Source organism: Artibeus jamaicensis, unplaced genomic scaffold (assembly GCF_021234435.1).
Source record: "Artibeus jamaicensis isolate MK-2021 breed Jamaican fruit bat unplaced genomic scaffold, CSHL_Jam_final contig_332, whole genome shotgun sequence".
NCBI lineage: Eukaryota > Metazoa > Chordata > Mammalia > Chiroptera > Phyllostomidae > Artibeus > Artibeus jamaicensis.
In genome coordinates, this window is record NW_026521788.1 from 188982 (window position 1) to 216847 (window position 27866).

Below are 27866 nucleotides of genomic sequence, written 5' to 3' on the forward strand. Positions count from 1 at the left end.
ATATTACTTTATAAAAGATATTATTTGAGTATGTGATTATAAATTCAAATCTTTATCTATATTCCTAAAATTATATATACGTGCTGGTAAAATTTTTTCAAAATAATTAAGTACATTTGTACTTGATGGACTGGGTAATTCATCCAACTTTCTTCCTGAAAACAGACTCTGTGATCCCTAGAAAAAGGGAAACAAACGAGGTGAGCCTAATGACCACCCAGTGTTGTACGTGGAGGCAATTGTGGACGTCAGTACAGGAAGGGGGAACTCAAAGAAAGCCTAGCAGTTAGTTTGGAAAGGCCAAGAAAGGCCAGAATTTGTGTGCCAGAGAGTAACAGAAAGCACTCCTTTGAGAAAGAGCTCCAAAAATCTGCAGAGGAGTCCTCTTGTTCTTTAGCTGAATACTGATCTGCACATGTGCAAGGCAGAACGCCTCGAAGCTGGGCAGAAAACAACTTCTGGGGAATGAAACAGTTTCCAGAATTCACTCAGGCCTGAGAAGAACTCACATTCCCACCAACTGGAATGGAAAGTCATCATGGAATACATGGGACATTCAGAAGAGACCTGTTTAGATTCATCTGAAACTGTGCGAGTCAGAGATATGGAAAAATCTTTAATATACTGAAAGAAAAAAATGGTGGGAAAAACCCTGTTGACTTAGAATGCTATATCAAGAGAAAATATCTTTCAAAAGTACAATACATTTTTTTTTCAGAAAAACAAAAGCTGAATCTATTGCCAGTAGGCCTGCAGTATAAGCTATTTTAAAGAAAAATTTTCAGGCAGAAAGAATATAACATATGAAAGCATGATTATACAGGATGGGGCAAAAGTAGGTTTACAGTTGTGAGTACAGAAACAGAATTTATTCATGTATTATTTATTGACATATTATTTTCATATGAACAACTATAAATCTACTTTGCTCTACCCTGTATACAAAAAAATGATAAGCAACAAAAATAGTAAATATAGATAACTATAAAAACACTTAAGACATAAATAAAAACAAAAAGTAAATTATGATAAGTTAAAGGTACTGTATTTTTAAGACTATAAGACACACCTAGGTTTTAGAGGAGGAAAATAGAAAAAAAAATTTGAAGCAAAAAATGTGGTAAAATATTTAATAACCTGTGACCCCGCTCCACTGCCCCCCACCACAGCAAGCCAGGTCAGCCACATTCAGACTGTAAGATGTACCCCCATTTTCCCCAAATTGGGGGAGTGCGTCTTACAGTCCCAAAAATAAGGTAGTTATCATAAGCCCTATCACAGCTGTTCTCAACAGTGACTCAGAAATGCTCTCAGGGGCTCTGCGAAGTCAAAACTATTTACATAATAGTGCTAATAGTTTGCCTTTGTCAATGTCCTGAGAACAGCACTAATGGTGCTAAAGCAAGGGTAAGATTAGTGCCCTAGCACAAATTAGAGCAATGACACCAAATTATAAAAAAGGTTCACTTAAGAATGTCTATGATCGAACATTAAAAAGTATTAATTATATTAAATATTGGCCTATGGGTAAACACCTCTAATATTCTATGTGACAAAAGGAGACATACACATAAGGAACTTCTGCTGCACACCAAGTACATTGGTTGTCTAGAGGAAAGGTATCTATGCAATCACTTGAGTGGTGACCTGGACAAACCTTCTGATCATGAACACTATTTTTACTTACTAGAAAAACTGACAGCAAGCCACAGTTATTCTGACATGGCTATCCGGCAGACATTTTCTCAAATTTGGACAAAGTGGACACTTCACTTCCATAGTATTTCTCCCCCCAAAATATTATCCTAGTCAATTCATAGGTAAGTCATCAGACAAACCCAAATTGAAGATCTGACAAAATAAAAAATATGTATATATATTTGGTCTCTACCTTGAAGTGTACAAAATGACAAGTGTCTTGACCGGTGGCACAGACTACCAGATATCCTCAGGACAGGAAATGGTGGCTAGGGGGACCAATCACGTGATTAAGTCCCACCCCCCGAGCTCTGAAGAGGTGAGATGTGCTAAAGGTTGAGGTACTCACTGATAAATCAATCAGTTATGCCTACTTAGTGAAGCACTCCTGTGTTGGGGAGGGTGACGTACCCAGAGGGTCACACAAGCTGCATGCCCGTTCCCATATAGCTTGCCCTAGGTATCTCTTCCATCTGGTTGTTCATAAATTTCATCTTTATTTTATAATAAACTGTTAATTTGTAAGTAAAATGCTTTCCTGAGATCTGTGAGCCATTCTAGCAAATTATCAAATCCAAGGAGAAAGTGGTGGGAGTCTCTGATTTAGCTGGTTGGACATCTTACTAAAAACCGAGACTTGTGATTGGCATCTCAAGCTGGGGGCAGGGAATGCAGTCTTCTAGGACTGAACTCCCTTAATCTGTGGCAACTGATGCTAACTCTAAGTAAATAGTGCCACAATTGAACCGAATTATAGGACACCCAGTTGGTGTCAAAGAATTGGTTGGTGTGGGTAAAAAAAGAACCCCTACACAGTTAGTGTCAGATTGATTTACTGAAGTTAGACAAGAAATAATAGGCTCTGGCCGGGTGGCTAAGTTGGTTGAAGCATCATCCCGATATGCCAAGGTTGTAGGTTCAATCCCCAGTCAGAGCACATACAAGAATCAACCAATCAATGTATATATAAGTGAAACAATAAATCAATGTTTCTGTTTCTCTCTCTCTTCCCCCTCTTCCTCTCTCTCTAAAATCAATACATAAATTTAAAATAATTTGAAAAGAAATCACAGAACTTTTGTTTCAAGGAACATTCTGAAAAATACCTGTACAGTATTCCTTGAAAGTATCAAGGTCATAAATCAAGAGAAACTGTCAAAGGCCACAGAGACAAAGAAACACAATAATGAAACACAATATGGTATTCTGGATTGGATCCTGAAACTAAAAAAAGAACATTAGCATAAACTGGTAAAATCCAAATTAAGTCTGAAGTTTACTTAATAGTAATGTACCAATGTTGGTTTCTTAGTTTTGTTAACGGCCCAGAGTAGTGAAAGAAGTTAACATTAGGGAAAACTGAATGAGGAATATACAGGACTGCCCTATATTTTCTTTTCAACCTTTCTGTAAATCTAAAGTTATAACAACATAAAACGTTTATTAAAACAAAAACCTGAGTCAGTAATTTCAAATAAAGCAACTGAAAGCAATCATTGCCAATAATAAAAGTCAACTTTTAAAGTGAAAAATAAATTCTGTAAAACTTGTAAAAGGCACCATATGTTTGAGAGTGCCCAATACTTACTATATTGCTATATTTTATTGTTATTACTATAGCAGATATTACTATAATTTATTGTTATTGTATAATAAAATGTTATAACATTTGAATGATCTGTATAACACGGTGAACCAGTATTTTCTAAATGATCAATGCAAAACCATGTGCAGGTAAGAATCACCCATTCAAAGTACAAAAGAGATCAATGGATTTTAATATAACAAAGTTATATGATTTCAGATTCCACAGTAAAACTTACCTTTATGAGTTTTGAGTGATGTCAAAGAATATCCATAATTATCTGAAAAGGCTATATTTTAATAGTCTTCCCTCTACTACCCACATATCTTTGTGAGACTAGATTTTTTTCACATACTTAAACTAACACAAGATGTTAAAGAAGTCAATTCATCAAGAAGATACAAAAACAAAGCTTCAAAACACATGGAACAAAAGGAGAAAAAGCCAAGTAGCTTGAGGTGGATACTATATTACTTCTCTCTCAGAAATTAATAGAACAAGTAAAGTGAAAATCAGCAAAATTACACAAGACTTGAACAACATCATCATCTAACATATCTGAGATTTATAAAACATTCACCCAACATCTGCAGGATACATATTCTTTTCAAGAGTACCTGGTTCAAATGAGTTCACTGGCCAATTCTACCAAACAGGGAAGAAATGATACCACTTCTCTAAAATCTCTTCCAGAAGACTCAAGCAGAGGGAATACTTCCTAACTTAATCTTTCAGGCCAGCATTACCCTAACGTCGAAACAAGCAAAGACATTACAAGAAAAGCAAGCCACAGAACAGCATCTCACATGAACATAGACACAAATAACCTCAACAAAGTACTATTAGCAAGTTGAATTGAACAATGTACAAAAAGGATTACACACCATGACCAAAGGGGATTTATCATGCAAGGCTAGCTCAACATTTGAAAGTAAATCAATGTAATGCATCACATTAAGATGCTAAAGGAGAAAAAACAGATTATCATATTAATAAACACAGAAAAAGCTTTTGATAAAATCCACACCCATTCATGACAAAAATTCTAATTTTGCATAGAAGAGTACTTTCTCAACCTGACAAAGAACGTCTACAAAAAAATTAAAACCCACCTGTAGCTATCTCACATTTAATAGTGAACACCTTAAATCTTTCTTGCTAAGCCAAGAATAAGGCAAGGATGGCCCCTCCCACCACTGCTTGTCAACATCGTATAGGAAATCTTAACCAATACAATAAGAAAAGAAAGGGAAATAAAAGGTACACTGATTGGGCAGGAAGAAATAAAACTGTCTTTGATCACAGATTACATGATTGTCTATCTAGAAAATCCAAAAGTATAGACAAAAATAAAACAACTCCTGGAATGAATAAGCAATTATAGCAAGGTTGCAGATACAAGGAAAGTCATTTTCCTATGTACCAGCAATGAACAAGCAGATATTTAAAACAAATTAGTATTTACTTTAGCACTTAGGTATAAATCTAATAAAGTATGCACAAGATCTACATGAGAAAAACTACAAAACTCTAACAAAAGATATCAAAGAACAAAATAAATGGAGAAATAATTCACACTGGTGTAGAATCAGTCCTGTCAAGATATCAGCTCTTCTCAACTTTATCTACAGATTCAACATAATCCCAATCAAATTCCCAGCAAGTTATTTTGTGCATACTGAGAAAATGATTCTAAAATTTCTATGTAGAGGCAAAAGACCCAGAATAATAAACTCAGCATTAAAGGAGAACACAGTTGGAAGATGAACACTACCTGATTTCAAGATTTACTAAAGCTACAGTAATCACCACAGTATTTTATTTAGAAATAAATGTGTGGTACTGACAAAATAAATAAATAGATCAATAGAAAAGAAGAGACAGCCCATAAACAGACCAACATAAATACAGTCAGCTGATCTTTGACAAAAGAACAAAGGCAATATAATGGATCGAAGATAGTCTATTGACTATCAGAATCCTGGACATCTACATGCAAAAAAAAAAAAAGAATCTAAACACAAACCTTACACTCTTCATAAAAAATAATAGATCAGAATGTAAAATAAAAAACTGTAAGGGTATGATAATCAATATCTTTATTTATTATTATTGTTATCCTTTTACAGTTGCTCCAATTTTTCCCCCTTTGCCCCTCTCCACCCAACCCACCCACCTGTCCCCACCCCGACTCCAGCTCTGAGAGTCAATCCCCATGCCATTGTCCACGTCCGTGGGTCACTCAGGCATGTTCTTTGATCCCTTCCCCTTCTTTTCCACCATTATCCCCTCTCCCTTCCCTCTGGCAGCTGTCAGTCTGCTCTACTTTTCTTTGCCTCTGGTTCTATTTTGCTTGTTAGTTTGTTTTCTTGTTAGATTTGTCTTATAAATGAGATCATAGGTATATGTCTTTCACCAAATGGATTATTTCACTTAGCATAAAGGTCTCAGTAAAAAGAAAAATTTTAATTTATTTACTTACTGAGAGAAAGAATGATTTAATGTTTCACTTATTTATGCATTCATTGGTTGCTCCTTGTATGTGCTCTGACTAGAGATCAAACCTGCAACCTTGGTGCATCAGGACAACACTCTAACCAACTGAGCTACCTGGCCAGGGTAGATAATGTAATTAGATATAACACCAAAGGCATGACCCATCAAAGAAATAACTGAGAAGCAGGACTTCATTAAAATTGAAAACTTTGGCTCTGGGAAAGATACCGTCAAGAAAATGAAAAGACAAGGAAGACAAAGGGGAAGGAAATATCTGCAAAAGATACACTTAATAAAGGAGTACTATATAACTAGTATTAAAAAAGACTCCTGAAATTCTGTTGAGTTCTGTCTTTATTGTTATAGGAAAGTGAACAATCCAATTAAAAAACGGAGCCCTGGCTGGTATGGCTCAGTGAATTGCAGGCCAGACTGCGAACCAAAGGGTCACCAGTTCAATTCCCAGTCAGGGCACATGCCTGGGTTGCAGATCAGGTCCCTGGTAGGGGGCACGCAAGAGGCAATGTGTAGTTACACAATGATGTTTCTCTCTCCCTCTCTTTCCCCTTCTCTAAAAATAAATAAATAAAATATTTTTTAATGGCAAAAGATCTGAAGAGACATTTCACTAAAGACATACAGATGGCAAGTAAACACGTGAAATATATAAAAAGATGTTCTAAACTTCCTATGTTAACAGGGCATTGCAAATTAAAACAATAAGATCCTACTACATATCAATTAGAATGGCCAAAATCCCAAACACTGACAACACCAAATGCTGGTGAGGATGTGGAACAATAGAACTCTCATGCATTGCTGGTGGGAATACAAAATGATACAGCCACTTTGGAAAACAGTTTGGCTGTTTCCTACAAAAATAAACATCCACTGACCATATGATCTAGCAATCAAACTCCTTGGTATTTACCCAAATGAAATAAAAACATATCAAAAGAAAATCTGCACACAAATGTTTACTACAGCTTTATTCATTATTGCCAAACTCGGAAGCAACCAAGATGTACCTCAAGATGTAAATAGATAAATGAACTGAGGTACCATCCAAACATTAAAATATTATTCAACACTAAGAAAAGTGAGCTTTCAGGCCACGAAAAGACATAAAGTGAATAAATGCATATTACTAAGTGAAAGAAGGCAATATAAAAAGGCTGCATACTTTATTATTCCAACTGTTTAACATTAAGGAAAAACAAAAATATGGAACCACTAAAAAGTTAATTGGTTGCCAGGGATTAAGAGAGTAGGGAAAGATAAAGAGACAGAGCAGAAAGGATTTTTAGGGCAAAGAAATTATCCTGTATGATGCTATAATGGTGAATACATCTCATCATACATTCGTCAAAACCCACAGAACATACACACACAGGGTGAACCCTGACGTAAACCACAGACTTTGGCGGATAGCAGTGCATCAGTGCGGGTTCACTGTAACAAGTGTACCACACTGTGTGGAGGAGGTTGTGGGTGTGTGGGGACAGAGGGTATACAGAAGCTCTCTGTACTTTCTGCTCAAATTTTGCTGTGAATCCAGAGCTGCTAAAAAAAATAAAGCATGTCAATTTAAAAACATACACATATACTCAAATTGAATCCATCAACCTACAGAATGGATAATAATTATATGACTACCTGGAGTTTATCTCAGAAATGCAAAGTTGGTTTAACAATAGTAAACTTTTACGGCTTAATAAGAAAAATGGCCAAAACAGACTTTATCTGAACTTTGCCTCATCTGGATAGATGAAAAAACTATACAAACTTGTGCCAATCAGGCACCTAAGACACACAAATGTAAATTTCTAAAGGAATAGTTTTATACATATTATGTTTCAAATAAATATTATACCTAACACCCGATCAAAGGTAACTAGGCACATACAAAGATAAAAATAGCATCTGCTAACAAAAACTGTCAGGAACAACATTCAATACAAACAGACCTACAGAATTTCCAGACATTGGAATTATCAAACACTGGCAACGAAACAACTGTATTTACTATGTTTTAAGGAGATAAAGGACAAGCTTGAAATTTCAGTAAGGAACTGTAAACTGTAAAAAGTGATACAGCAGATCTGAAAAAGAACCAACTAAAAATATAAGAATTGAGAAAACAAAACTGACATTAAAACCTAATGTATATGGCCAACGGACCTGTATCCTTAACATGTTCCCTAGGTTAGCCACTGTGTTTGGGAACAGGATCACAGAAAACTATAATAAATTTTAATGTCCTCATTTGCAAACCCACCCTTTGTAATATAACTTGTAAAATGCCCCCAGAGTTACTTTTCTGATATATGAATTTGTAGTATCAGTGCCTTATTTTACAGCATTTTTGATAAATCCCAGCTCTCTAACCCTTGTGGCTAATGACCCTTGACCATCTACTCCACATCCCTGATATACTGGCCTACTAACTAAGAAGTCTTGTGAATTCCTGGTGCGCCCATTCAACTTCCTCTTTCCGGGATGGTTTTCCCTACCTTGTCTGCTTGGTGAACTACTACTAGTATACCCACAACATAATCATTCATCTGTATTCTCAGACTTTGTTCACAACTAAACTACAGCACTCACCATACAAAACGGTATATGAACCTCTCCACCTCCCCTCCACATATAGTTATACTGGAATAATTCAAAAGCTAGAACTCATTTATTTATATCCCAAGAACCTGACTCAAGACTATTGTATTTAAGCACAGTAAATGTATGTTGAATAAATTATGCACTCATCGAAATAAAATGAAAGCCAGATAATCCTAGAGAAGAATCCAGGATCAAGTCAAGAATTTTGCCCTTCAATTTCTGCTAGAGAAAGGGTTTAGAGTTTCTGAACCTTTCAGAGTCCAAGGCTATACCACACTCTGATGCCTTGGGCTCTACGGCTAAAGAGATCTACCAGAAAGGTGTACTAGGTGGGAAAGGGGAAAAGAGACCAAACTATGGGTTCAGAAGGAGGGTGGCAGGAGTCTTTGAATAATGCCTTAAAGAAATCAAGTGCAGGAGCTGGGGAGAATATGGAGCTTCTCTTTCCAAGACAATATGAAAACCAAAGCAGTCTGATACATATACAGGATGGGGCAAAAGTAGGTTTACAATTGTGAGTATATGAAACAGAGAGTTTATTGTTATTATTATTTAATTACTGTATTGTTTCCCATACCGACACCTGTAAACCAACTTTTGCCCCACCATATACATTAACTCAATGTTTAGTTTCAGTGGACATTAATTCTCTCCTAAAGGGGTTAATGTTAAACTCACAATTAGTAAGTAAACTCTCACATTTCAAAAGTTGTGAACAGTTTATATAGAGAATCAGAGCAACATTTCAGAAATAGAAGAAATTCCCCATGGGGACATTTCTACCCCATCAAGACCATGTCTGCTCACAATAAAACAGTTCTCTCCCTGAACTTGATCCAAGAGCCAGGGAAACCTTCATGCTTGCAGTAGAGGGGGTTAAGCCAATTAATATGTCTTTACAAATTCTAAATTTTCTTCCAGAATCTATCAATTAGTAGAGATAAAAACTCATCCCAGCCCTCGCTGGTGTGGCTCAATAGACTGAGTGTGGGCCTGTGAACCAAAGGGTTGCTGGTTCAATTCCCAATCAGGGCACATGCCTGGGTTGCCATCTAAGTCCCTAATGGGTGGTGTGCAAGAGGCCACCACACACTGATGTTTCTTTCCCTCTCTTTCACTTTCCTTTCCCCTCTCTCTAAAAATAAATAAATAAAATATTTTTTTAAAAAACCCATCCGATAATTCAAACTTGACAGAAACCTTGAAGCAAAGTATTTCATAACCCTCTGGCATACAGGAGTGCTTTAGTAAACTTTATTTTTGCAACGTTAGTCTAATTTTGTTTAGTCTAATTTGAAGCCTAACGTAATATATAAACCCAACATAAATATAAAGTAAATACAACTTTTACCATAACTCCGATATTCAACTGTATTTATGGAATCATACAACAAGCAATCAAGAGCATTTCCAAGTCTGTCTCTGACAACAGGAAAAAAATTTCTCCCAAATCCTACCCTACTGATTTTGAGAATTTGTTGTTCTTACTCTCTTAGTTTAACTCACTTAAGCTTCTCTCTTGTGGTTCATACTCCTCCCTATCCTGGTTGCTCAGATCCAGAGCTGTTATAAATTCCTCCCTCAATCTTTAGAGCACACAAATTAACTTTTATAAAATCAATTTATTCTCACACAATAATTTATCTTGAACTATAAATAAAGTACACAAATGCAGCTGCAAAGGTAGTTATTCACTACCTTTTCAAGGTAACAATATATTAGGTAAATAAAGGTGAAAATAAACATGCAAGGGTGTAACATTTTTAAACTTCTCAAAAATAGTGAACATAGTTCAGTCACTCCACAACTGAACAAAAATGAAAGAAGTAATTATTTTTTGTGGTATTCAGTATTACACCAAAGATATCAATATTTAATCATAATTAAAGCCAATAAACTCTTTTCAAATATTCTAATGCTACACAGACTAATAAAGTTAGTAACCAGAAAATCAAGCTCTAACACTCATGAAATGGTTATATATTTAGCTACTGCTCACAAAGCACATGTATTCAAGTCCTTTCTATGTTACTGTTCCTACAGTATAAAAATTCCAAAAGCAAAGGTTTAAATGATGAGTGACCTATCCTACTTTTACACAATTTAAAGTGTTCAGATTAAACCCTGGTCACAGTGGCTCAGTTGGTTGAGTGTCGTCCTGCAGAGTCAAAGGTTGCTGGTCTGATTCCTGGTCAGGGCACATATGTGGGTTGTGGGCCTGGCCAACCCCCCCCCCCGTTTGGGATGCATGGGAGAGGCAACCAATCAATGTTTCTCTCCCTCTCTTTCCCCTTACCTTCCTCCCTCTCTAAAATACATAAATAAAACCTTTTAAAAATTAATTAATTAATAAATAAAGTGCTCAGTTTAAGAAATCAGTCTACTGTCTTAAAACTTTTTTCCTTGTCTGTAAAAAGTTACATGAGGTATTCAATCACTGAACTAAAACTTCACTAAAAAAAAATGCATGAATGATGAAAATTCTGAAACATCACCTAAGTACTACAATCTCATTTTCTCATTAAAGGTGCCAATATAAAAACAGTGCTTAGCAAAAAAAGAAAAGATTACTTTCCACTGAAAGATGGTCAATCTGATGTCAAAAGGGTTATACACATTCAATCTCGTATGCAATCATGTTCAAGTACACATAATGTGGCTCATCTGTACTCATTTTCACTTGCAGTTTGGAGGTCATAAGATAAACTATGCAGCTGTATTCAAATTTTAGCCTATTAATTTTTAGAAAAAAACAACAGGTCAATTGAACTACAGTATAACTGAAGTACTATTTATAATTAATAGATGCAATTTTTAACATGGCTCACCAACTGGTTCAAAAGGCCACAAGCAGGAATTTCACACCTGCAAGAGAACACACGTGATAATCCTCATAAAATAATATTATGGATATTCATGTGATTTGGGAAGTGACTAAGTTAAATGCCAAACTTGAATCAGTTTGACTTTGGTCTTATCCTAAAATGATTTTTATGTTTCTTCACTGTTAATGAATATGAAGAGCTAAAATTGATTAGATCTTTAATATAATTTACTATAAGAATACAGTTTAAAAATATTTAATCTACAACTACCTTTCACTTATAAACTTTATGCATCTCTGAAAAGCTATACAACATGTAAATTAAGCAAAATAAAAATATATATACATAGACATTTCGTTTTTGAAATGTTACAAAAAAATTTATGTAACACCATATATACACACATGAAAAAATAATTATGTTTTCCATGTGAAAAATAAATTTTAAAAAGCCTAAAAATGTGAAGGGAAAGTGAAATGAAATGTATCTTCTATAATGTTTTATATTTTATTGAGAATATAGTCGTGTTATTTGTGTAATCAAACAATCAGAGAAAAAGTTTATAAATCAAACCTTACTTTCCTATACAATTAGTTTATAACCATATATCTTTCCACTAAAGAAAAAAAGTCTGACCCAACAACATAACTACACTTACACTTTAAAATATGGCAAACATATCCCAAATATCTGCTTTCAAAAATTATACTATAAAATAATACTAGTATTCTAATCTCCAATATATTTTCTATTTTGTCACTTAAAAGCAAGTAAGGCATCTTTAGAAAGCTCAAAGGAATTGATTATAGTACTTTTAGCACTGCTCAATTTTTCAGGCAGATTTACACTTGAATTACTAACTACATTCATTTTCTACAGCCTTAATTAATAACTTAACAACCTACCCCAAAACATGACAGATGTGTCCTAACATTCTTCATGGCTTTACTGGCAATATCTTCATTTTTAATTTCTGATTCCAAACATATAACATCCATTTGAAAGGAGTACATGGTAAAGGAGCTAAAATATAGTTTTACATTCATAATGTTTTACAAAGTTTAAAAGTCAGGGCTGTTAAAAAATGTTTCATAGACATTTGTGTCTCAGACACAAAGCTGTAAATATATTATTACTAATAAGAGAAAATTATGTCCTCCTGGAGAATGACAATGGCAAGGAAGAGGACAGCAAAGAGATGAATGGGGAGCAGAGGACACATGGAAGTACAGAGAGAGAGAGGCAGAAACATGTCTCATTACACGCTGAAAGAGATACATCTTCGAGGGTGGAAAAGGGTCAAAAGAACAATTTCACCATCATCACATCTCCCCAAAACAAAGAGACCCATGAAAAAGGCACCAAAATACATACTAGTACCTACACACAACTGTAAAGTTCAAAAATTAAAAGAAGTAGCTGGGAGAAATGACCATTTACCAAGCCAGAGAAGGTGCTGTAGAGGACAGCAACTGCATTTTAATTCCACTCCTTCCTATATGAAAATAAAAGTTCTTTTCCTAACCAGTCATCAAATTTTCATACAATATACATAAAAAAGAGAGAATGTGGCTTTCCAAAATTAAAAACAGATTAAAGGCATAGGGAGTGTCAATGAACAAACAATTATCCACCCAGTAATTTATTTAGGTACCTAGTATAAGATAGTATATAATGTCAGTCTACATAAAGATATAAAAAAATACTGCACATGCATATTCAAGATAAACTACCATAAAATAAGAATACAAACCTTCAATAGCAAGACCACTGTTTTGCCTCTAGAGGGCGAACTTGGTCTTCTGGAAAACTCTAAACAAGAGAAGTTACTTTCAGACTTAACAAAAAAAAGTTAAAATTTAAGATGCTGAGATAGCAAAGATTCCCAAACTTTTTTGGTTATCAGTACCCTTAAAGTCTCCATAGTTTTTCATAGTGTCCCCCAAACCAACAAAGCTATCTAATTGTTCTGTTTAATAACTACAGTGGTTATGTCCAATAATTTAATAGCATTTATGTACTAAACTTAGTAGCCATTTGAAAAAATAATATACATAAGTTAAAGACAAAAAGTTCTATTTCACTCTTAAACAACTACAGTTAATGACTAATTGGGCATCTATACCTTTTATGCACTATATAATTTCACAGAACTTGAAATCAAACTGGACACCATCGCCCTCATTTCCTGTTCCACAATGATGTTTGCACAGTATCTGATTTTTATCAAAACAACCTCAGAAACAGATTCACAAAAATATAATGCCACAGAAAAGAACACAGTGCCATTTAATACTGAAATTTTATGTTACCTCAAGCTGACAGTCTGTATCGTATCTGACAGATGTGGAATATCACTGACCTACATTAGCTGCAGCACATGGGGTGCCTGAGCACACACCTTGGGAATCAGCATCGTTTTAAGTCCCAGCAGCTACTTAAACTAGTCAATATTTTAATTAATTGTGTATAAAATTAACTATAACAAATGTTTTTAAAGATCTAAAAATTATTTTCTTATATTACTTGCGAAACCACTTTTTCTTCTGAGCATAAAAAAAAACCACTATTAAAATCTTAAAGGAAGATATTTTTTTCCAATTTGAATGATGGTTATTGCCTCATTCAAATTATGGTAATTATTTTTTATAAGGCTGGTTTTGTTAATTTCATAAACTGCACTGGGAAGCAGAGAAATAGAAAATTTATTATATAACTCTTTCTAAGCAATAAGTTCTCCTATCTTAAAAATGCTACAAAGCGATCCGCTCCTGCTGCTTTCCAGTCTTGATCTCCTAGCTCTGTTAAGGCAGGGGTGTCAAACTCATTTTCACCACGAGGTTGCCTCACGGTTGCCTTCAAAGGGCCAAAGGTAATTTGAGGACTGTATAAATGTAACTACTCCTTAACCGTTAAGCGAGAGCTCGGTGCTGCCACTGGGTAGAAACAAGGTGCAGGGCAGGATAAAACAAGGTGGAAGACCATATTTTGCCTGTAGGCCTTGTGTTTGCCACCTGTGTATTAAGGAGTCAAATAAAATCTGAAATTCTTAAAAGTGCAAGAATATGAATAGTAATACAGATATTAGAAGAATTAGTTCCTAAATTACTAAAACAGATTATGTACCCACCCATCCCACAAAGTCCTTGGTTTAGGCAGACCACCAGAAAAGTAACCAAGAAAAGAGTTCAATTTCAAAATCTACTCAGTCTTTACTTTTTACTGTTTTGTAAGTTCACAACTAACTATATCCATAAAATTTGTGCAGTTGGCAAATGCCACCATGTTCAATTAGAAGTCAAAGTCTGTGGTGAGAGTAGTGAGCTAACTGCCGCCAAAGCAAAACAACAAAAAGCTATCCAAGGAGCAACTAAGGAACAAAATCAATGCCCAATAAAAAAATTTCACAACCACAAAAGATAACTGAAAAATTGTAATGTTTTTAAAAATAAGTATTAATGTTACTACATATACCCATAATCCCAAAATTTTATATGTGCATAAGGATAAATGAAAGCAGAGTATGATTTAATTACCAAGAAAAGAATTTTGAAAAGCTAAGACAAACACATGGTCATGTTAGTACTTACCTGCTGAATAATTTTAGAAGTTTTCTGAAGATTCTCTCTGGGGGGTACTTTACCAAATAATTTCCAGCCAGGAGCACTATGGACAACTGATTTGAGGTCCTTTGTCCTTTTTAGAAAAAGGTTTCTGAAACACATAAAAGTTACATGAATTGTGTTTTTTATAACCAGGGAACTACTTACTAATAATTTTTAAACTGTGTTTATTCCCAAGACAAACACAAAATAATTTTTAAAAGACTTTATTTATTTATTTTTAGAGAATGGAAGGGAGAAAGAGATGGAGAGAAACATCTATGTGTGGTTGCTTCTCACATGCCCCCAAATGGGGGACCTGGACCGCAATCTAGGCATGTGCCCTGACTGGGAATTGAACCAGTAACCTTTTGGTTCACAGGCCGGCACTCAATCCACTAAGCCACACCAGCCGGTGCACAAAATAATTTTAAATAAAATTATTTCTACTACTTATAACACTATTAGACTAACAAGACTCAAGAATACCTGGCTAACAAATATTAAAAGAATCATCAAAAGAGACATTAGAGAAATAAATTGAAAAGAAAACGACAGCTATAAATAAAATGTAAATATTTACTTTGAATCAGCAAATATTTGTCACTCTGAATCAGCTACAAAGTGACAAATTAACTATACATGCACTTGACAATAAAAGCCAAGAAACTGAGAACAAAAAAGTTTGAGAACCTGTATAAAATATGTAAAAGATTAAGTAAAAATCTTTTGGGAACATATTATTTAATGATTTTCAGTAGTAATTTGTTATTGTTTATAACAAAAGGGTATCAACTGATCCTCCATTGTCATAAAACAGGTTTATGTAAATTATACATTTTTTTTCTAGGACAGGTATATACAAGAAAGTTTACTGCAACTAAAAGAAGAAAAAGTTCTCACTGAAAAGGATAAAAGGAGAAAAATGAAATAAATAAATAACCTCCACAATAAAAAAAAAATCTAGTTCCAATATGTATTATAGTACCATTACAGTCACAGTAAGATCAGAATGAAGTTTAAATCCTCATTAAATCACTTTTAAAAAGCCAAATACTTTAAATTTACATAATCCAAAAACTTTAGCTACCATAATAAATTCCCCAAAAAGAAATGAGCCACAGGTATCCAATTGCTAAGAAAGGCCATCAAATAATGTTCCACATTAATTTCTTATGCCATTAAGAGATTTTGGATTGGGTTTTCAGTTTACCTCCTGCCACAAAAACTACTTCCAATGCAGCTAACTGGCATATATCAGCAATAAAAAGTAATTTTAAATTATTGTTACAAATGCATGGAATTGTATTAAAACGACATTACAGGCCTGACCAAGTAGTTCAGTTGCTTAGAGCATCAACTCAATATGGCAAGGTTGTAATTTCCATCCCTGGTCAGAAACATACAATAATCAACCAATCAATTAGTAGAATAACAAATTATTGTTTCTCTCTGTCTCTCTCAATTCAATAAATAACAATAAAACAGCATTACAGATCAAATGGGCTTCTACCTAAAGTTAGCCTATGAAGATAATTACCACTGCACTAAATTTCAAGGGGAAAACCCCAATGAAAAGGTACATAAATAAGCCAGAAATGTGTAATACTCTGTTGTTGCTCTCATCCACCATCCTGAATCTACCCAATCCACTGGTAGGAACTGGTGAAATACAGGTCCCAATGCAAATAAATGTGTAGGACTAGGTTCCTCATCACCTTTTCAAACCACGGGTAGGCAGACACACCCATTCTCTCTCTCTCTCTCTCATACACACACACACGCACACATGCACATACACACATACACACGCTCTTCCTTTTTTCCTATCTCCCAAGATATTCCAATTTCTTACATGTAAATCAACAATAAAGGCTTCTTAGCAAAACAAAGTAAATGTGTCCAAGCAGCCCTGACCAGTGCAGCTCAGTGGGTCAGGCACCATCCTACAGAGCAAAAGGTCTCCCAATTCCACTCCTGGTCAGGACACATGCCTAGGCTGCAGGTTGATCCCCAGTTGGTAGGAGGGGCAAGAAGCAACTGATCCATGTTTCTCTTCTTCTCTTTCTCTCTCCCTTCCTCTCTCTCTCTCTCTCTCTCTCTCAATAATAATAAAATAAACATTTAAATGTGTCCAAGCACTCATACACGAAAGATACAACAATTGTTTCTCTCTGGACTCCAGGAGTAGAGCTTGACTGTACACATGAGATTTATATGACAGTGCTGGGGGAAAGGATCACTCTTTATATTCTTCTAATTTGGGGGGGGAGGAGCAGAAGGGAGGGACACTTCTAGGTCCTCTGTGCCCCCTTACTCATCTCCACCTGTGGAGCTGAAATCTAGAGAAAGACACTGCTGCCTAACAGCAGGGAGGGTCAATTTGTTCAGCTTTCCTAGTATGAGGCGAAATTAGTTTCTTCTGTACCCGTCTGTCCCTGATCCCCACAGGAAAGGCTATGCTGTGCTAGTAACCAGCTAGATAAATTTAAATCAGGTGAAGTATTAGGAGGCCCACTGCAACCAAGGGCATGCCTTTTGAGCCATATTTCATCAGCATTAAAGCTGGTGTTTTGCGGTTTCATTTGTTTGTGTCCTATGTCTTTTTTTCCTACTGATTCCAAACACAGAGGGGCTGATAAAGAAGTGCTATTTACTGGTTCTGCCTAAACCCCAATCAAGTTTTTATAAGTTGTAAAGTACCTTACTTTTCAGATATGCTGGAAATATTTAAAATTATGTGTTTTCTAGTTTGGGTTTGTTTTTTCTTTCTCATTCTGTGACACATCTTATCAATGTATATAGAAAACAGGGAATAGCAACGGTAATCCACCTTTCTCCCCCATTAATTCATTCTCCACCCCAACCAACACTATGTTGACATACACAACTATCTACACACACAGAAAGACAAAAATACACCATCTTCTGTTCTCTCTACTACTTTGTGCTCACTCTTTTTAGCAAAAAGAAATTAAGAAAATATGTTGTACCAGTTGAGAATAGCAGTTCAATATTCCCATACTGCTGAAACATAAAAAAGAAAAAAATAAGAACTACACCAAGAAAAAACTGATGTGGGGATTAGAAGAGAAAGATGGAGGGGAAATAAAGCTCTAGCCTTCTCCGTTAGTGGCTTTTATAATAAAGGTTGATGAATGAATGACTATTGCTTGTTAATACCTATTAATATTTGCTTCATAATCTGTCTCTGTTTCATTTTTCCAAGATTTCTTTTACCACACAAAGAGTTACAAATGATCTAAGAGTCCAACCACTTGCTTACTACACCTTACTAAAAGATAAAGCTAACCTAAAGGGGCAAAATATATTTACACCATGTAAGCTCTCTGCTCATGATTTCTAACATAGCAGAATCTCCAGTGCTTGGGTCATTAAGAATTGGCAAACCACTTATAAACTGAGACAAAGCCATTTAAATTCCAGTTTCTCAGACTGGACTTTGACACTACAGGAAACTGGCTAATTCTGAATGTTGTTACTGCCAATAATGTCAGCTCTAGCCTAAAAAAAATTCACTGTTTTTACCTAATGTTTACATCTATAACTATTTTAACTTTTTAGGGTCATTAGATAAATTCAGATCATCATTTAAACGGAGCTGAACACTAAAAAGGGGTCACAATACTTTTCCAAACAGGAAAATAAACATACTTCAATCAAAAGAGTGAAATCAGCTTGAAAAATTAGAAAGCATGACCTACTCTTCAAACTGCCTCAGTAGAAGTTGGACTAATGAAAACACATCAACTTCCTGGACTTTGTACTAAGTTTCCCCAAAGTATAATACAAAGTCGAATAGAAAACACTATCTAGTGATCATGGAATGCCACAGTTGACTACATAATTAACTCAAAGAAATGTAAGTACTGTCTCTTTAAAATGCAGTACTTTGGCTACCCTTGAGTATTTTGGATTAAAGATCTGGCATGAAGATTACTTACATTCTTTCCAAACCTCGATCATTTTTCAGTCTTGGAAAAGACTTTCAGCTGACTACACACAAAAAAAGTACTTTTTCTGTTTTTGTTTTTCGACAGATAACTAAAGCTTTTTTAATTTTAAGAATTTTCCTTTTCAGGCTGCTTCTAGCTCTTGTCTTTTTCATTATTACATATCCTAAAAATTAAAAAACAATACAGATTTTTATTTAATACACACTGCTTATAACCTATTTCCATAGATCAGACTATCACACATAAAAAAGACAAACTTCAGTATCATTTACTATTAAAAAATAGAATTTCAAGGCTGAAAGTTACAATTTTTTAAAATATGTTAGAACTGTCATGGACTTCAGAGAGCAACCAGGCCAAAGGTTCTTCATCAAGAATCAATAAACCTACATGAATGGGCCAGAGGAGGTCCATAAGCCTTCTCAAAGTATATATGCACAATTTGAAGTAAATAGTGTGTTTATGAATATTTTTCTTGGGCAGCTGTCTAAATCTTTCATCAAAATTCTCCAAGGACTGAATATACCACCCACCACCCCCAAGAAAGGTTGATGAGCTACTTGCCAAGGTCACACCACTAACTAGTACTGGAGCCAGGTCTCTTGCAGGTACTTTTCTTCCTAATCTTGTTCACGTCCTCACAAAACGATCAAGCTGTAACAGTTTCACACCATCTCTGTTTTCTTTCATACTACATATTGCCAAAAGGCCTCCTCCTAACATTAATTTAAACAGTTCAAAAATATAAATTATTTTCTTCTTTTGCTTGTGTTCATGTCAGCAAGTCGCCTTATGGTATGTCTTATTTGTTATAGCAAATAAGTTTCAGGCGCTATCTTACTGATTGAGATATTTTATTCTTTTGTTGCAGGGAGAGAACAAAACTGAATATAATTAAGGAAAAAGAAAAAGCAATATAAGAATATTCTTGCTTCTGTGCTGGATACTATTTATATTCTCTATCAAATGCTTCATTAAGAGAATCTCCATTGCTTTAAGCCCAATGTAGAATCTAAGACATTCAGAGGGAAGATAGAAACCACCAGAAGAAGAGGAAAAGTATAGGAATGATGCTTCAGACAAGAATATAAACAGTAACAAGGGACAACATGCAAAACATTCCAGTCACCAGGATGTAAGCTATCTTTTAATCCTAAGAGAAAGTTAAGAAACAAAGGCAACATGGTGACTGATGATGATGAATAAAACTAACCGCATGTGTGAATACTTTTCCACTTTTGCCTCTTGTATATAAATAAAACAGAAATTATGTGAGTGTTTTTATTTACAATTAGAGTAAGCAAATATTTAATCTTCAGAATGGGGATAGGATTTTCTTCTGAGATAATAAAAATGTTCTAAAACTGATTGTGGTGATGGTTACACAACTCTGAATATACTAAAAACTACTGAATTGTACACTTTAAATATATGAGTTGTATGGTATGTGAATTATAATATCTCAATAAAGCTGTCATTTTTTAAGTAAAAAAATCAAGTGACAATATGTAAAAAGAAAAACAAGACCAAGTAGGGTTTATCCCAGAAATGCAAGGCTCATTCAATGCTCAAAAGTCAGTCAATGTAATTCACTCTACTAACAGTCTAAAGAAGAGATCCCACATGCTCATATCAACTGATACATCTGACAATATCATAAATTCATTCCTGATTTACAAATACTCAGAAAACTGGAAAAGAATACAAGTTCCTAGTTAAGGGCATCTACAAAACAAAAAACAAATTAAAAAAACCCCTCTCCCTCTAAAACCAATTTTTTAAATAAAAAAAAAAATCCTATAGCTATTATCATTAAATCATGAAAGACCAAATGTTTTGGAGATTGGAAACAAAGTAAGGATATCCATCCATACTCATCACTTCCATTCAAAATCATTCAGAAAATCCTAGCCAGTGCAATGAGGCAAGAAAAATAGGCCTTACAGATTTAGAAAAAAAATTTTTAATTTTCTCTTTGCAGACATTACTACTTACATAAACAATCCCATAGGATCCACAAAAAAGTTTCTAGAACTAAGTTTATCACAAGGCTATTAGATATGAGGCAAACAAAAATCAATCATATTTCTATATATGGTATTAGCAATGAATAATTAGAAATTAAAATTTTGTTAAATGCATCATTTATAATAGCTCCAAAAAATATGAAATCTAACAAAACATGAGTAGGATGTGTATGATAAAAACTACATAAGATTGATGAAGGAAATGTAAAATGAACCCAAATAATTGGAGAGAGACATTGTGTTCAAGAAATGGAAGATAATAAAACAAAGTAAAGATGTCAATTCTCCCCTAATTAACAAGGATTATCTGTAGATACAGACAAGCTGATTCTAAAAATAGTATGAAAAGGCAAAGGAGGCTCTGAAGCTGCCCCAGGCGCTGGAGCTGTCATAACCCCTACTTTTCTACTTCCCACTGCAACCAATAAAGGTTGTTAGTACTATTGTTAAAAAAAAAAAGTAGGCAAAAGAGTAGAACAGCCAGAACAATTTTGCAAACTTATTTACATTATCTTCTGCATTAGAATGTGAGCTCTGTTCATTATTGTACCCCTGGTGCTGTACTTGCACACACAAATGAAAGTCTGCCAACTTGGGGAGGGGGCACTACACAGAAAAAAATCACACTTAGTCGGTGTGATTAGGGGGCACACTTTGTCCTCACACTTAGTCGTTTTAGTCCATTCTGGCTGCTGTAACAAAATACCCCAGACTCTGTGGCTTATCAATAACAGAAACTTATTTCTTACAGTCTGGAAGCTAGGAAGTCCAAGATGCAGAATCTGGCGAGAGACCAGTCCACTTCCTGGTCCGCAGACCACCACCTTTTTTCCCTGTGCTCCCACAGGGCAGAAGGGGTGAGAGCACTCTCTGGGGCTTCTTTCACCAAGGTACTAATCCTATTCACGAAGACTCCACCCTCATGACCTAAGTACTTGCCAAAGGCTCCACCTCCAAATACTATCTATCACACAGGGGATTAGGTTTCAACACAGGAATTTTAGGGTGACACATTCAGCCTACAGCATTAGTTTAATGGGGGAGCGCAATCTGGTGAGCCACTATTTCTATGAAACTTTCTCCTCTATAACCTATTTCTTCTAGGAACCATTCTCTTCTGATACTTTTCACTTTCTGCTTCATATAACTGATCTTAATGCTACAATGATTCTATAAATGCATGAAAACAAAATCTGTGTAACCTTTACAATGCTCTGCATATAAGGTATTTAAACACTCAGAAAATATTTTATTTTTTAAACGAACGTGGAATAAAAATTGGCTGTCTTTTTGCCATACATATAAATATGTGTAACTACCACAAAAATTGAGGTACAGAACATTTTATCACCCCCAAAAAACTCCATCGTACTAACTCTCTGTAGTTACTCTCTCTCCCCTGGCCCCTGAAAAGCACTGGAAATGAGCCTGAAGATGAACTTAAAGGTAAATTCAGTGCCAGAGGGGTAAATCTTGCTTCTCCCATCGTGCGCATGCTCCCTGCTAGCATCACATCATAGCACTTCAACTTATGTTCGCAATATGATTGCCATGTCTTTACCAGTAAAGCTATACACTAGTTCCTTCTTTTCCTGCTATATAGTCAGTGCTCAAATATGCTTGCTGAATATACAAGGGAAGATTCAGACAAACCGAAATTAAGGGAAAAGGAATAACAGATGTTTCATTCTGGCTAGTATAAATGACAAAGTACAAGCAGAAAAGAATAGAGCACTTAATTTCCTTGCCCCCAAATCCTCAAATTCCTAATATCTATGGAAAAGTTTTAATTCCTTATCTTTTTTAGATTTACTTTTAGAGAGAGGGGAAGGGAAGGAGAAAGAGAGGGAGAAAAATATCAATGTGTGGTTGCCTCTCACGTGCCCCCCCCCCCCCACTGGGGACCTGGCCCACAACCCAGGCTTGTGCCCTGACTGGAAATCAAACTGGTGGCCCTTCGGTTCACAGGCCAGCACTCAATGCACTGAGCCACACCAGCGAGGGCTAATTCTTAATCTTTTTGGAAAAGATTTTACTTATTTATGTTTAGAGAGAGGTAAAGGGAGAGAGAGAAACATCAATGGGTAGCCTCTCGCACCCACTGAGACCAGGGATCAAACCTACAACCCAGGTATGTGCCCTGACCAAGAATCAAACCAGTGACCTTTCACTTTGTGGTACGATGTCCAACCAACTGAGCCATACCAGTCAGGACTTTAATTCTTTCCCTTAACATTAAAGACTCTTTGCAAACTGGATCCAAATTATCTTTCAAACATCATTTCTTACTACTCTTTCTAAGTAGGATAAATACAGGGCCCCCCACAAATAACTGCCCTTTTAACTACAAAATCTGTATTAAGCAGAAAACTAAATACCACTGGTTCAGGCTTTTAAAACAAAATACGAAGATATTGTTCATGCCCTGGCCAGTATGACTCAGGGGGTTGGGCATCATCCTGCAAACCAAAAGTTCGCCAGTTCAATTCCCAATCAGGGCACAAGCCTGGGTTGCAGGCCAGATCCCCAATTGCGAGGAGTATGAGAGACAACCAATCAATGTTTCTCTCTTTCTCCCTCCCTTCCTCTCTCTAAAACAAACAAACAAACAAACAAACAAATAAATAAAATAGAGTGCAAGAAAAAGCTAGATGCATTTTAGCTCTACTAAAATTGACAGTAATCTGTTTTGCTAATTAGAAAAGCTATCTAAGGCCATACCACCCTGAACACACCCAATCTTGTCTGATCTTGGAAGCTAAGCAGGGTTGGACCTGCTTAGGTTAGTACTGCCCTGGCTGGTGTGGCTCATTTGGTTGGACCGTCGTCCTACAAACTGGAAGGTTGTGGATTCAATTCCCAGTAAGGGCACATACCTAGGTTGAGGGTTTGGTACCTGGTTAGGGCAATGGATCAATGTTTCTCTCCCTCCCTTTCCCTCTCTCTAAAATCAATAAGCATGTCTTCAGGTGAGTATCAAAAAAAAAAAAAAAAAGAAAAGCTAAAGAATTTACTTCACAAGTGGAAAAATATAAAGGATACTTCAAAATTAGCAATAGCATTAAGGCAATATTTGTAATACAAAGTTGAACACGTCTTTCACATTTTAATATTGCCAGTTACAGATGCTGTATTAAGGATTTTACCACAATCTATATGTTAGTCCTTTAAATATGGACTGTATTGCAAACACACTAGTAACAACAGTTTTAGGCTTCACCAAAATTAAATTGATACAACTACATCTACCCAAGATGATCAAATATAAGGATGGCAGACCCCAAGTCATTGAAAAGAGTACCAGAGGTGAGATCGTTCATTCATGCCTATTTGTACAAACCTCAACTATTTAATATTATGTCTATTTGCCTGAGGATGACTCTTTTATACCTAGGATATTGCTTACAGTTAATATACAACTGAATGTGTTTAGTTGGCTTTTTAATGTATTTCAGCTGTGATTCCCCTCCAACATTCAATTCTTCAGTTCCATCTTACATTGGCACAACTGATTTCTCTCCTACAGAAATATCTCCCCAAAACAGATACCGAACATACTTTGAGAAATGGTACCATTAAAGTAACAAGTGGAGAGCCTCCCAAAGTGAACCACTACAAAAGTTCCAATCATTTGACTATATAAATTCTGGTACCTTCTACAAAGTTTTTAATCCAATAAATCTCCATGTTCCTATTATATTAGGCTCTATGTTTCTATGCAGAGACAAAAACAATATGTTCCATATCTCCAGGGAGTGTGCATCACAGTAGAACAAACACATAAACATGTAAGTAATTATGGAAGTCTCAATACTTTGTTTTTACCCCATTCAATCCTCAGAAATGGCAGATGTGTACATTGCCACCATCCACTTTTATGAAGCAATGTGTAGAATTTGTGCATTGAACATAAAGTCTTGATTTTACAACTTTACACTCTCAGGGTTTTCCCTGCAGTTTTTCCTTTCTGAGACAGGACAGCAAAACAAGTAGCCTAACAGCCATTCTGGCTCTTTTCCCCCTCACCAAATTCCTTACAAAACATGGTACACATAATTTTTCACATGACTCTACCATTTTCATACCAGCCCATTTCCCTCAAAACAAAAATCAGATTCGAAGTTTACCTTTATTAAAGCTTCACAAAAAGCCTACCGGTATAAGAATATGGAGGTCTGTCCAGAAAGTATCCAGCCATGTGCTATGAAAAATAGAGACATTTATTGAGAAAGATACAAGATACAAGAAACAGTCTATGGCCATACCACCCTGAATGCACCTGATCTTGTCTGATCTCAGAAGCTAAGCAGGGTTGGGCCTGTTAGTACTTGGATCAGAGATGAGATACAAGAAACATTGTACAAAGGACAATGACATCTCTTCAATGTTGGCACCTTGAGACCTCACACAGTTCTCCCAATTGCTATCAGCTGTCCTGTCATATTTTCCTGAACCTCATCAACAGTCTGAAATCTCTTCATTTCAAAGGTGATTTTAGTTTTGGGAAAAGTCAGAAGTCCCAGGTCACCAAATCTGGGCCACAGTGGGGCTGAGTCACCTGTGGATGATTTGATGTTTTGCCAAAAAACTCTGCATGAGATGTGATAAGCGAGCAGGCACATTGTCATGATGAAGCTGCCAATCACCAGGTGCTCATAGCTGCAGCCTTCTGAATCATCTGAATAGTTTCCACAGAAGAATGTTCAAGCTTAACAAATTTTGATGCAGATTTGTTTCTCTATTCGCTCAGTCATTTTTAATTCGATAGCTACAGTGCACATGCCCACTCCATGGTGTCTACCACCCCCACTGACTAGTACAGTGAGGTCATCACTGTTCATGCATGTGCATTCCAGTCCACTCTCCTTGGCTGCCAGGTTACATAAATGTCACACAAACTGTTCTCATTATATTAATAATGGCTGGACTTTTTCTGAACAGACTTTTTATGTCACTCAAACTGTCAGCTACCCCTCCTACCAAGGAATGAATTTAATGTTATTTAAATCAATTATCTGGATAGTACATTCTAATAAACTTCTAAGCACCCATAAACTACCACAAAGGCATTCAAGCCCCAGTTTCTTACGTCCCGAATCACGTGCCACCCTGCTACAAGAGTGACTGTTCTCATGCACAATTCAAACCATATTACTAATGTTCTAAAAATCCATTGGTGGTCCTATGCCCTTCAGGTAATCAATTTAAATTGCTTAGTTCTGTTACACAAACTTCAAAATTTAGCCCTAACCATTTGCCTTGGTTTTTGACACTATACCTCACCTGCCTCAGGACAGTCACACTAATGAGCATCTGCAGCCCCCAAAGCACTGGGCTGTTTCATGTATAAATTCTGCACGTGCCGTTTGTTGTGTGCCTGTACTGTCCTCAGTCTCATTCCAACCTAAACCCTCATTATTAAAAGACCAGAGTGCCCTAACTTCCCATCCCAAAGTTAATCACTCTCCTTCAGTGCTATTGCTGCATCCTTGTAGCTTCCTTTACCACACTCATCGGGTAATACTGTAAGTATTGATTTATATGACTCCCCTATCTTAAGTTTATTAATATCCTGTTTATCTAATTTCCTTAGTGCCTCACTTAAGTAATAAGGCTCAATAGCATTGTGAATAAATAAACAATAAGAAAACTGCAAACTAGTAAGAACTGTCTATGGTTAGCTAAGAGGATTTGTAAACAAAAACAAAGTTAGGTAGCAATAGTTAAGTTGCTGAAGGGAAATTCTGTAAAAGAACTGACTTTTTCTTTGTGGCTTTAAAGGGCAAATTAGGACCAGGAACATTACAAAGAAAAACACTGTGCTTCCACATAAAGAACCTTCTAACAACTAATAACCTCAATAGGCTGCCTTGAGGAAATTGAGCTCCTTATTAGTGAAAGAATTCAAGCAGAGGCTAAACAACACCCATCAGCTGCCTAAAAACTATCTAAGAATAAAAAAGCAGAAACTTAGCTCCAGGGTTGTTGTTGTTTTGCTTTGTTTTGTGGACATTTTGCACATGTCTAACCTAGAAGTACTTTCTGAACTGATTATAGAACTTGTGATATAACCTATGAGAGATCTTACATTCCAGTGGTAAAGTTGCAATCTTCCTCCTGACAAGAATAATTGTCTTTTTCCCCCTACAGATGTTATAATATTTCATCAAATGGGCAATTAAACCAAAAAAAAAGTATTTTAGTGCTATCATACAAGAGCAAAACAAACTTATCTCCTCATTAAAAGATGTACCTAGTTACTATTTTACTCAATAAAGTTTTGTAGTGGTTATTTTCTAAATGTTTTTCCTTCTGGTAGTATAATTCTCAGCAGTTTTATTAGTATGCCCAATATTGAAAGTTAATCACTGTTCTATTCTCCACTGTGTTAATGTGCTTCTGGGCGTATATCACAAAGATAGATATCATCCTTTGGTTATATGTTCAACTGCTGGGCTGGATATGTTATATAATAATTATCCACCAAAAGTTTTATTTTATCAGTCTTTAGTTAACACATGTTAGTGCTCAACACCCAATTCTGAATCACAACAAATCCTATGTTTTCCAAACAACATCCAAGGATTATCAATGTCTTTAATTGTAGGTAGCACCAATGAAGTTAAAAAGTCAGTCAGCCCTAGCCAGTGTGGCTCAGTTGGTGGGGTGTTATCCCACAAACCAAAAGGTCATGCATTCAATCTGATTCCGATTCCTCGTCAGGGGGCACAGGCCTGGGTTGAGGGTTTAGTCCCCAGTAGGTGGTATGCAAGGCGCAACCGATGTTTCTCTCTCACACTGATGTTTCTCTCCCACTCTTTCTCCCTCTCTTCCCTTCTCTCTGAAATCAATAAAACAAAAAAAAATTTTTTTAAAGGTCTAACAGGGGGTGGGAGGAGGAGTATCGCCAAGTAAGCAAAAAAAAAAAAAAATCACCTTAAATTTTATCACTCTTCAAAAACACAGAAACTGCTTACTCCATTGAGATTTTCTTTTACTAATTTAAAACTTCAATAGCAGCTGCAATTTTGAGAAAG

At 35.7% G+C, this 27866-nt stretch overlaps 1 protein-coding gene across 3 annotated transcripts in view; it reads right to left on the minus strand.

Moving 5' to 3' along the window:
- The window catches only part of TBC1D12 (TBC1 domain family member 12), an 86606-nt gene that overhangs the window by 43294 nt on the left and 15446 nt on the right, over positions 1-27866 (minus strand). Inside the window, exons 1-2 of one of the 3 annotated variants that reach the window (XM_037143011.2) lie at positions 14814-14921; positions 11227-11263 (exon numbers count right to left, since the gene is read on the minus strand). Coding sequence is in view for 1 of the 3 variants with exons in the window: in XM_037143009.2 (XP_036998904.2) it covers positions 14814-14937 (124 nt within the window). In the remaining 2 variants the exon portion in view is untranslated. Of the gene's footprint in view, positions 1-11226; positions 11264-12976; positions 13031-14813; positions 14938-27866 lie in introns of those variants that run through there. The other 2 variants (XM_037143009.2, XM_037143012.2) reach the window with 2 other exon arrangements.